This window comes from Bos javanicus, chromosome 20 (assembly GCF_032452875.1).
Source record: "Bos javanicus breed banteng chromosome 20, ARS-OSU_banteng_1.0, whole genome shotgun sequence".
Taxonomy (NCBI): domain Eukaryota; kingdom Metazoa; phylum Chordata; class Mammalia; order Artiodactyla; family Bovidae; genus Bos; species Bos javanicus.
In genome coordinates this window covers 52,462,923-52,475,949 of record NC_083887.1, presented here as the reverse complement: position 1 = coordinate 52,475,949, position 13,027 = coordinate 52,462,923, and the positions used below count along the sequence as shown (strand labels likewise).

General features: G+C 35.6%; 1 protein-coding gene across 1 annotated transcript; it reads left to right on the top strand.

Annotated features, from left to right (window-relative positions):
* Positions 1 to 1,150: 1,150 nt before the first annotated feature.
* Positions 1,151 to 1,633, top strand: LOC133233366 (ribosomal protein eL22-like). The gene has a single exon (XM_061393149.1). It carries the CDS (start codon positions 1,160 to 1,162, stop codon positions 1,526 to 1,528), a length of 369 nt encoding a protein of 122 aa, XP_061249133.1. The 5' UTR covers positions 1,151 to 1,159; the 3' UTR covers positions 1,529 to 1,633.
* The last annotated feature ends 11,394 nt before the right edge of the window (positions 1,634 to 13,027 follow it).

The following is a 13,027-nucleotide window of genomic DNA, read 5'->3' as shown; positions in this document are numbered from 1 at the left end:
CTTATCATCAAAGTTCTCAGGCACAGACATCTGAGAGTAATTTATGGAAAGTAAACTTTCCTGATATCCTCACTTGAAATAAATTATGTCATGAAACTAAAAAAAAAAAAAAAGATTTAGATTTTTTTTTTTTACTTTTACATTGCCTTTCTAGTATAATCTTAACCATGAGATTACTGCATATATCTATACAGAATTAATGTTAGCTTGCTGCTTCTAAATTCCATTGATAATATCTCTTGCCAACAATCCAGAAGAGCTGTGCAGACTGAAAACAGGAATCATAAGACCTTATAACAAAGTGTTTTTTAATAATAAAACAATGGGAGAATTTTTCTGATATTTGAAATCAATGCGAAATTGGTGGATAGGGCTGTTCAGTATTTGGGAAAGAACTAGAAGTACATTAAAAAGAAAAATTTAGCAAACATTTTGACTATATTGGTGTCTAAATTAAAGTTTTGTGTTAGGTACAATAACTTTATAAAAACTATGTAATATTTGTTACTCACTGCCACCATCATCATTCAAACACACACACACACACACACACACCCTCAGAGGAAAATAATAAACACAATAAAGAAGAAGCTTGTTGTAGAAAAAAGAACTGGATTTTGCTTAAAAATTTCCTGATTGGAGACCTGACTCTGTCCGTCAAAACTCACATAAACTCAGACAAGTAACAACCCACTGAAGCCGCAGTTTCCTCACCTCAAATGTGAAAGAACTGAACAAGGTATTTTAGTGGTTAAGCTGTCAAAACGTTATTCATTTAATAAAACTAATTGCCTAAATATTTAATTCCTGAATTTTAATTTCTGAATTAGCTATATTAATGATTATTCACATCTGCACATAATGTGAGCAAATCCATCTTATTTCACTAAAGCTTTAGTATTGTCCCACGTTGTTTTGAATATATCAGGTGATAGACATGTCACAGATGCTATCAATACTTCAATTGCAACCTGAGAAAGTACACAGACACGTGTCTTCTCAAAGTATGCACATTTAAGTCTCATTGTACCTATTGTTTTTCCTAACTTGCAATTAAGTCTATGAAACATACTCATTAAGTTCCAGGTAATGCCAAATTACAAGAAAAAGTCAACTTAAAAAAAAAAAAAAGGCTCTAATTGTGCAGGAAGCCTTCAAGATGGTGCAGAAGAAAGACAAGAAGCCTAAAAAGTCAACCTGGAAGTTTAATTTGGAGTTTACTCATCCAGTAGAAGATGGAGTTTTTGATTCTGGAAATGTTGAACAGTTTATGCTGGAGAAGGTTAAAGTGAATGGAAAGACTGGAAATCTTGGGAATGTCGTTCACACTGAACACTTCAAGAATAAAATCATAGTTGTTTCTGAGAAACAGTTCTCTAAAAGGTATTTGAAGTACTTTACCAAGAAATACCTTAAAAAGAACAGTCTTCATGATTGGCTTCCTGTGGTTGCATCTGACAAGGAGACTTATGAGCTTCGTTACTTCCAGATTAGACAAGATGAAGATGAATCTGAGTCTAAGGACTAGATGATGCCATCCTTTACAGGGCTTTGCTTGCTAATAAAACAAATTAACCATACTAAAGAAAGAAACATCTTGAAATGGACCTTTAGCTTATTAGTGGGAAAAAAAAAAAAAAAACATTACCCTGTATGTTAAATATTCATCTTCGTATTTAAGTGTATGCTGTTTATATGGTACTGGCCTTCCTTTAATACTTTCTTATATTTTTATTGCAGTATAGTTGATTTACAGTGTTGAATTAGTTTCAGGTGTATAGCAGAGTGAATGAGTTATACATATATCCACTTGTTCTTTTGTCATACAGAACACAGTATTGAGTCCAGTTCCCTGTGATATACAGCAGGTTTTTAGTTACATGTTTTATGTATGCTAAGTTGTTTCAGTCACGTCCAACTCTTTGGAAACCCATGGACTGTAGCCTGCCAGGCTCCTCTGTCCATGGGATTCTCCAGGCAAGAACACTGGAGTGGGTTGTCACTTCCCACTCCATCTGTTTTATGTATAGTAGTGTGTATATGCCAGTGTCAATCTTCCAATGTACCCCACTCCCTTGTATCCCCTGGTAATTGTTAAGTCTACATCCGACTTCTGTTTTATAAATAAGTTTTTCCCCTTCCCCCCTTTAAATACTTTTTGTATATGCAATATTTAAATAGCTTATAGTTAGTGGAATTTCTTTCAGGATGTATGTAATATACTAATTTTACAGATGTCTTCAAGTTAAAAGTATATAGTGAAAAAAGCACAATTTGGGGTGTAACAACTATACAATAAAATATTTAGATTTGAAAAAAAAGAAAAACATGCAGAATAAGCATGAAAATATCGGAATCATAATTACATGTCAATATAAATTAAGGGTCAATGTAATAAACATAATAAGCCCCCTCCTCATCGTCATAGCTAGTTATTACTGAATCCTTTGTACCAGGCATGGATTTAAGAGGTATGTGCGTGCTGTGCTAAGCTGCTTCAGTTATGTCCAACTCTTTGTGACCCCATGACTGTAGCCCGCCACATTTCTCCGTCCATGGGATTCTTCAGGCAAGAATACTGGAGTGGGTTGCCATGCTCTCCCTCAGGGGATCTTCCCAACCCAGGGATCAAACCCAAGCCTTTTATGTGTCTCCAATATTAGCAGGTGGGTTCTTTCCCACTAGTGTCATCTGGGAAGCCCTTTTAAGAGATATAAATCATACATGATAGCATGAAATTCTACATTAGTCCAACAACTTTTAATATGTTTATATCAATAAAATAACTACATTTTGAAACAATAATCTATCTTCATAACTTAAATGTTTGGGATTGGGGAAACATTGATTATTATATACATTTCACAAAAATTTAAGACAGGCTCATATGAGAGAAAATCAGATAAAACTACTAAGGAAAAAGTCTTAAGCCATGTATAAAAATTTTAAACAACTGCAAAAAAGAAAAAATATCTGTCAGGGTGTTATGGTTATGTGCAACCTGAGATCTGGGAGAACTGAAAAAGTGTTAGCCTCTCAGTCATGTCCAACTCTTTACGACCCCATGGACTCTAGTCTGCCAGGTTCCTCTGTCCATGGACTTCTCTAGGCAAGAATACTGGAGTAGGTTGCCATTCCCTTCTCCAGGGGGTCTTCCCCTCCTAGGGGTAAACCCGAATTCTCTTGCATTGCAGGCAGACATATCTAGGAGAACACTTAAATGCAGCACAGCCTCAGTTGTCAATGATAAACATTTAAAATCACCAGTAAGAATCAACTCCAGAGGTGCTTCTAGTAGAAACCAAACCATCAAATCATTCAGGAAAACTTCAGAGGCATATTCAGTCTGAGGGATAAGCTCAATATGAGAGCTGATGACCTTGATCAAATACATACCAATAAATAAATGCCAGTCTTTGAATGAAATCTATTTATAGCTTTGCCCTTTACACAATGAATTTGAAGTAACTTACAAAAAAATACAAAAAATGTTTTAATAATTAAACATCTATATAAAATGATAATTAAAATATAATTAGGGTCAAGCAAATATGATGCAGCTATACCAATGCAGACGACTGATAGGTCTTGCTCTTTGTATCTCGTGGTCAAGCAAATGAAACAAAATAAACAAAACAAAAAATAATATGGTTGTAATTGGGCATAAGTTATAGAGTGAATCAAGACATAAAATTTAAATTTTACACATTGCTTCAACATTCCAATCCTTTGATAAATATGATTTCTTCCTCTACACTTTGAGAAAGAATGAGTGGTACCCAGCTACACTTCTCTTGAGTCAAGATCTCAGAACACTAGGATGGTATGTAGAACATTAAATACAGATTTATACTCTGTGTAAATCTTTGTGTAAAACCACAGAAAAGATTGTTGTTCAGTTGCTAAGTCATGTCTGACTCTTTGGGATCCCTTATTCTTCACTATCTCCTGAAATTTGCTCAAATTCATGCTCATTGAGTTGGTAAGGCTATCTAACCACCTCAACCTCTGCCATCCCCTTCTCCCTTTGCCTTCAGTGCTTCCCAGAATCAGGGTCTTTTCCAATGAATTGGCTCTTTACATCAGGTTGTCAGAGTACTCGAGCTTCAGCTTCAGCATCAGTCCTTGCAATGAATATCCAGGGTTGATTTCCTTTAGGATTGACTGGGTTTTTTTTTTTTTGTTAAACTTTACATAATTGTATTAGTTTTGCCAAATATCAAAATGAATCCGCCACAGGTATACACGTGTTCCCCATCCTGAACCCTCCTCCCTCCCCATACCATCCCTCTGGGTCGTCCTAGTGCACCAGCCCCAAGCATCCAGCATCGTGCATCGAACCTGGACTGGCAACTCGTTTCCTACATGATATTTTACAATAGTGATTTGCTTGTATGGATTGCCATTTTCTATTATTTTTAAATTTGGGGGCATCATATATTTGTTTGCACCTCCACTGGAAACAAATAATCCTATCTTCTACAGACTACAATATTCTGGATTATATTTGTATAATACACATGCCTTGGAGTGAAAGACAAAATACATTTTGAACATATTTGACTTTGAATATTTAATGTACATTTTGAGTAAATTAAAAATTTGACTAACCAGTAATTTTGATGTTAAGAATAATTGTTCTAGAGTGTTTGTTAAATAAGAAACATGTGTTTCTTGAAATGAGACAAGATATCTTAATTGAACCCATACATTCAATTCAATTAAGCACCTCCTCTTTGGTGCTTAAGTTTTAAGAGTTTTAAGAGAAAATAAGTCAGGAGGAATACATGTTTCATCTCATGGTGACATCCTCCAAAAGATAAATAATCAGGGAATTGTTATATCTTCAAGGAGAATCATGTGAGAGCTAACTGTGGAATGATTGCTGCTGCTGCTGCGTCGCCTCAGTCGTGTCCGACTCTGTGCGGCCCCGTAGGGGGCAGCCCACTAGGCTCCTCTGTCCCTGGGATTCTCCAGGCAAGAATACTGGAGTGGGTTACCATTTCCTTCTCCAATGCATGAAAGTGAAAAGTGAAAGTGAAGTCGCTCAATCGTGCCCGATTCTTAGCAACCCCATGGACTGGAGCCTACCAGGCTCCTCCATCCATGGGATTTTCCAGGCAAGAGTACTGGAGTGGGGTGCCATTGACTTCTCCAGTGGAATGATTAAGTAGAAAATTAATATGTTAGTTTCAGGGTTTCAAAGTCAAAGATTTCAAAGATTTAATTAACATTTATTAGTTTTGTGTTCCTTATCAGGTATGGAATATCTAAAAACCCAGTTTTCATAGTACCTGCTGTACTGTTTTTTGTAATGAATTTAGCATTTCTGCTAAAGTAAGTGTCAATAACATCAGTTATTGTTATCATCATTAGTAGTAGTAGTAGCAGCAGTAGTAGTAATGTGCATGCATGCTCAGTCATGCCCGACTCTTTGTGATCCCATGAACTGTAGCCCACCAGGCTCCTCGGGCCATGGGATTTCTCAGGCAGGAATATTGGAGTGGGTTGCCATTTCCTTCTCCAGGGAATCTTCCCAACCCAGGGACCGAATCCACATCTCCTGTGTCTCCTGCCTTGGCAGATGGATTCTTTACCACTGTGCCACCTGGAGAGCCCCAGTGGTAGTAATAGTAGCAGTAAATAGTAAATGCTAAACAAACATCAATTATTATTGTTATTATTATCTGAGATGGGAAGAAAATGAGGCAAGCAATTATAAAGGATTCGCATTATGGTCTTGTGGTGAGAATTTTTTTATCACTGTTATAGTCTATATACTATGTCATTAAAATTATAGGTGCCTTTTTATGTAAATATTTAATCCAGCTGGATTTAAGCCTGTATATGGTATAAGGTAAGGATTTAACTTTTTTATTCCCCAGAGAAGACTATTTCCTATACCTTCTACTAAATGGTTCAAGTTTTCTTCATTGGTTTATGATGCCACCAATATTATATCACAATTTTATATTTACATGGTTCTAGTTCAGAATTCTTCAGTTTATTCCATTGGTTTATTTACACATTCTTATGCCAATTCCTTGGACTGCAAGGACATCAAACCAGTCAATCCTAAAGGAAATCAGTCCTGAATATTTAAGGACTGATGCTAAAGCTGAAACTCCACTACTCTGGCCACCTGATTTGAAGAATGGACTCATTGGAAAAGACCCTGATGCTGGGAAATATTGAAGGTGGGAGGAGAAGGGGACAACAGACAATGAGATGGTTGGATGGCATCACCAACACAATGAACATGAGTTTGAGTAGGCTCCAGGAGTTGGTGATGGACAGGGAAGCCTGGCGTGCTGCAGTCTATGGGGTCACAAAGAGACACGACTGAGTGACTGAACTGAACTGATGCCAATTCCACAACCATCTTCATAGTGTAAACTTGTAGTCTATCTTAATGTCTGTTAATAAACTATGCATTCTACAGTCTACTATAAATGAACTTCTTTGTTTGAATATCATACTTGTAACCCCTCATTTGGTGAAAAAAAAGTTATTTAGTGAAAGAAAGATAATTTAACATTTTTTTGTTTTGCTTTTCAAGAGCTCATTCACATAATGTAGGTTACTCTTTTGATAATGTAAGCAGTTGTACAAAATTCTTGTGTATAGCACAAGTCGTTACAGAAATTATATTACATAAACATATGTTAAGACAATTGGAGAAGGCAATGGCACCACACTCCAGTACTTTCGCCTAGAAAATCCCATGGACAGAGGGGCCTGGTAGGCTGCAGGCCATGGGGTCGCTGAGGGTCCGACAGGACTGAGCGACTTCACTTTCACTTTTCACTTTCATGCATTGGAGAAGGAAATGGCAACCCACTCCAATGTTCTTGCCTGGAGAATCCCAGGAACGGGGAAGCCTGGTGGGCTGCCATCTATGGGGTTGCACAGAATTGGACACGACTAAAGTGACTTAGCAGCAGCAACATAGCACAGTAGTAGATAAAACAACTGATTGAAACTTTTATTCTATATTTTGGTTATGGTTAAAAGTTTACATTTTATATATTTGCAATTTTTCTCATAACTCTAACTGTTTTCAGAGGGAACTACTCTTGAAATGTGAAAGCTAGTTTTTTTTTTTTTTTCTGTAAATATTCTAGGAACACAGAACATGCCTTTCTTTTCCTTCAAATGTCTATGTTTTTTTCAGTAAGTATGCATTAATACTTCACTCTCAAAGATCAAGATCAAACATGTGCAAGGCTTTTCAGTTCACAGGTAATTAGGCTTATTGCTGAATCTATTTCCTTCTCTGTCTTGCCAGATTTGATTTTGGCCAAACATATTACAAACTGAGAGATGCTAATTCAAAGAGACATTTACAAATTGAAGAAGTAATCACAGGCACACAGCACAGTTAGGAAAGATTGCATGTGGGTAGGTTAAAAAAGGAAGCCAGAACTCACAGGCAGAATATGCTGTGAGTAAAAAGAAAGAAAAAAAAAAAAAAGTATTATAGGACACAGGATAGAGATTTGGTAACTGTCTTTTCAACCGAGCATACTGAAAAGACAATTTGTTTTAAACTCTCTTTCTTCCTAAAAGTAGAATGCTCACTTGGCCAGTACTGAGAACTTGAAATCAATAAACCACTGGAAGAAAAGTATTAGTCCTTGGTAAGTAGGTTTTCTGACATTATCTCCCTGTGTTTGATGGTGGCAGGGCTTCTGGTATTCCCATAAATTCCTTCCACCAAAAAGCAGAGATGAGAAAATAAAGACAAATACAAAACCAAACAATTTTGTACAAGGGGAGGAAAAGTTCACCCTACTTCAGTATACATGATTTTATACTTTTTTACCTGATTACTAACAGAAATCAGGATTGCAAATGATTGGTACAGAGATAATAATGATGCATAAATTTCTGAGTCACATAGACTAGAATCTTAAACAAAAATTCCAAGGGAGTCAAAGAATCAACCTATGCAGAAAAGATCTCACTATCAACTATGAAACTGGTATAAAATTTCATAGCATTATTTATCTAACATTGAAACATTCTAGTTACCATGGATTGAAACATGAAAAGAGAATGTGAGCAATTTTTCCAGGTAAAATAAGATGGTGTCTGTTACAAAATGAAAGGTCTCTAAACTTATTCTTATATCAATAGGAAGACTGAATCAGTTCAATTCAGTCGCTCAGTTGTGTCCAACTTTTTGCAACCCCCTGTACCACAGCAGGCCAGGCCTCCTTGCCCATCACCAACTCCCAGAGTTATCCAAACTCATGACCATTGCATTGGTGATGCCATCCAATCATCTCATCCTCTGTCATCCCCTTATCCTCCCGCCTTCAATCTTTCCCAGCATTAGGGTCATTTCAAATGAGTCAGTTCTTCGCATCAGGTGACCAAAGTATTGGAGTTTCTGCTTAAACATCAGTCCTTCCAATGAATATTCAGGACTGATCTCCTTTAGGATGTACTGGTTGGATCTCCTTGCAGTCCAAGGGACTCTCAAGATTCTTCTCCAACACCACAGTTCAAAAGCATCAATTCTTTGGTGCTGAGCTTTATTTATAGTCCAACTCTCACATCCATATGTGACTACTGGAAAAACCATAGCTTTGACTAGATGGACCTTTGTCGGCAAAGTAATGTTTCTACTTTTTAATATGTTGTCTAGGTTGGTCATAACTTTCCTTCCAAGAAACAAGCATCTTTTAATTTCATGACTACAGTCACCATCTGCAGTGATTTTGGAGCCCCCCAAAATAAAGTCAGCCACTGTTTCCACCGTTTCCCCATCTATTTGCCATGAAGTGATGGGACCAGATGCCATAATCTTAGTTTTCTGAATGTTGAGCTTTTCAGTAAAATTTTAGTGTGTGATCTCATATTTACTCTGTTAGCTGGTATTTACTTTCTAGGACCCTGTTTTTATTAATGCTGATGTCTAAATCTTTCAGTATTAACAAATCAATAATAGAAAACTGGGAAAGAAAACTGATTTTGAATATGGACATAAAAGAATATGTAAGAAAAAGAAAGAAGAATGTTATGTATATTGGAATATGCTATGCTATGCTATGCTAAGTCACTTCAGTCATGTCCGACTCTGTGCGACCCTAGAGACGGCAGCCCACCAGGCTCCCCTGTCCCTGGGATTCTCCAGGCAAGAACACTGGAGTAGGTTGCCATTTCCTTCTCCAATGCATGAAAGTGAAAAGGGAAAGTGAAGTCGCTCAGTTGTGTCCGACTCCTAGTGACCCCATGAACTGCAGCCTACCAGGCTCCTCCATCCATGGGATTTTCCAGGCAAGAGTGCTGGAGTGGGGTGCCATTGCCTTCTCCGATATTGGAATATACTGATACTATAAAACATACATAAACTGTGTACTAATTAAAAAAAGGGAAAAGCCAATTTAATTCATACTTTATCATTGAAGGACAAAAAGTCTGTATGTTTACAAATATATAAGGAACATCAACTTTTATTTTTAATTAGGTCATCAACTAATTATTTACAACTTTACATTACCTTTGCTGCTGTTATTCAGTCACTAAATCTTGTCCGACTTTGTGACCCCATGGACTGCAACATGTCAGGCTTCTCTTCCTTCACTATCCCCTGGAGTTTCTCAATATAGCTAACTTTCAAAATGTCTATATTTTAAAAAATCTTTTATTTAACAATAAATATTAATAATTTCTTTTAGAGACAGATTACATTGGGTGTATTATAAAAGTGACATCTGAGTAGTCATTATTTCCCTTTCCAAAGTAATTTCATATATTGAAGATAAGCCTATCAATTATAAGGCTAGTATTTTTCTGTGTGTGTGTGATTTTACGTGTGTGCATTTATTAAATACATTTTATGATACACTTTAAGGAAAAAAATTCCACATGGATTGACAAATGTTATAGACAGATATACATGTATACCCAAATATTTTGTTTAATTGTTTTAAAGGATAATAAGAATCAAAGTCTATGACAGTAGGGTAAACTAGTTATTGGTTTATCAGTTTCTCATGACAGTGTGTATCTCATAGTTAGAAATTTTTCTTTCCAAATATACCAAGAAAAACATAACTAAAACTTCCTCAGTGAGGACAGAATCAAAGGAGGGAAAAACAAGTGAGTATCTCTGATCATGACTGGAGAACTCTGAATTGGCTTCAAAGAATCAGTTTAATACACAACTAGTCCTAAAATTAATTTGCTTGCTGAAATTGTGATATAGTCATTGGCTTATCCAGTCTTTAGACTATTTTTGACCACATTGTGTCTAGGCCTGGGCAAGACAGGCACCAGTAAGCCTATCTTGGTAAAGAAAACTCAAGCCCTGATCTTGAGAATCTTACATGTACTGAGGAAAAGAGACAAATGAGAAAATACAAGACATCAGATCCATGGTGGTACATAATAAACGCTGTGGGACACATAGAGAAACCATTCAGCTTTGGAGAGTTTAGGAAAACTTAGTAGAAAAGTAAAATTGAAACTAAGACTTACAGTCGAATGGAATGAAAATACATCTCATACTGTATGTAATGGTGGTGATAATTTGAGAAAGAGGGATATTCGTCAGGCAGAATAAACAATTTGTACAAAATACTTATAGTGATTCTCAAGTATTGACTTATAGATTGCTCCAAGTCCACACTGAATTTTGTGACAATTCACGATGAAGTAGAACACATAAAGGAAAGAAAATATTTCCTAAATTTAAATATATCTAGATGGGTTTTAAATATTTGAATCTACATAATAGTTTTAGTATTAAAGTGTTCCTTATTATATGAAATAATTGTGATATATATAGATATAAATATGTGCATATATGTATATATACTGTGTATGTTTACTAAATATATATTTTGAGATATATATGTACATATAGGATGTGTAAATACATATATATTTAGCCTCCTTGCTCAGTAAATGCACAGTTTGTAAGACTGGGTACCCATATGTCCTTTTGTTTTTATTTTCTTTCCATGAAATTACTCCAAACATCCACCAGCTGTTGCTTTAAGTGAACTGCACAGACATCAGTATATATAGAGAATATTCAGAGACACACTTGAGAAAGCTTTGAACCTACCCAAAGTAGGTTACAGAGGTAACCATGGGCCAAATAATAGAGAATCTTATATTTTAAATTGTTTGCACTTTTTCTTGACTCTATTGGAAAACATTACAGAATTTTAAATAAGAAAGTGAGAAGATTAAATGTGTCCTTTTGAAGTATTTTCTTAGCTGCCACATAAAGAACAAAGAGTTGTGGGGCAAGACTGAATGAGACATGAGACATATTAAAATGGCCTGTTACAGTAATACAAGAGACACTTGACATTGTTTTAGTCTAAGGCAGTATCAATGAAGACAGGGAGCTATACTGATCTAATAGGATCTGTGGGTACATAAAAATGCATAGAAGAGTCTGCTACGTATTCTTATATATTTATTATACTGCAGTATATTTATTACAAGTGTTGAATTCTTATTCAAAGGACAATAACAATCCATTTAGATATATATATATATATATATATATATATATATATATATATATATATATACTGGGAAAGATAAAATATCAATGACATCTTTTAGTGAATCCCCCATATAAAATTTTTCTCCTGCTTCCAAAATCTTTGAAATGATGTTTTTCTCCATTTAAAGTGCCCTTTGAAGCCTGTCAACTAATTCAAATACTTAAAAGACAGTGATCCTCTCATACAAAATGGTTTGTTTAATTTTGAGATTTATTACACTCATCATGTTTACAGATGAAACACCAGGCATTAAGTTCATGTAGAAAGACATGACTAATGTTACTTTGCAAGATAACTGTAAACAATTACTACAACACTAATAAAACCAACACTGGGCATAATGGAGAAACTTCTAAAACAAGCTAATGTTCTGCAGAAAACATCAGCCTAAAGAACTACATCCTACCAAGTATGCAAAGTGATTTAAAGTCACACAATTATTACTTTAAAACTTCTTGGTAGCTTGTATTACAATCACCAATTTTATAATACACATAGATGGAGATTAAAATAAAAAATGAAAGCTAATATTGTTAAACTAATAATGTTGCCAATAGGATTGTTTCTCTAGATCTGAATTTTAATTCTGATTTAATCAATACCTCTAACTAATAGTAACTATATTCGTCAAAGAAATATCTTTGAAGTACTTGCATTCCAAACACTGTGATAGAGGTTGAATGAATGGGTTGGTAATATCCCCTGGAGGAGGGAATGGCTATCCACTCCAGTATCCTTGTCTGGAGAATCCCATGGACAGAGGAACCTGGCAGGCTATAGTCCATGGGGTTGCAAAGAGTCGGACAAAACTGAGCGACTAACACACACAGAGATTGAATGAAGCTTTAAAAGAAGACTCTATCACCACAAAATGTAGAATTGAAAGCACTAATAAATATTAGAATCATTTGAGTAGTGTTTAGTAAATACACTGTTTACAAAGTCATGGGCAAGGTCGATCAGAATACAACTGAGGAGAGGGATCTGTTATTGGAACCCTGTCTGAGAGTATAAGAGAGGGACAGTACTCTGGAGAGGAAGCCGCCTTCAGAGGGGCAGGGCCCTTTGTCAACAAACACTTCCAGCCTAACGTGAACCTTACAAAAAAGAACGAGAAAAAACATAGGCATTTAATTGTCCTGTATCCACCTCTCTATTCTTGTACTGAGGTTTCAATACTGGCTGAACCCAAATGAAGAGCAGGAGATAAGGGGGCTTATTGATGATATTCATCCACATCACCATTCCATAGAAGAGAGCAGGGTAGAGAAAAATCTCAGTGAGCAAATGGACAATACCCAGAAGTTACATAATCTAGTAGGCAAGTGATCACAGTTCTTGGATGTGCCTGCTCTAATAGCAGTGAATAATACCACTTATTATTCTATAATAAGAATAATATTATTAAGAATATAAGAATATTATTATTCTTAATATTATTCTTAATAATATTATTAAGAATATAAGAATATTATTATTCTTATTATTCTGTT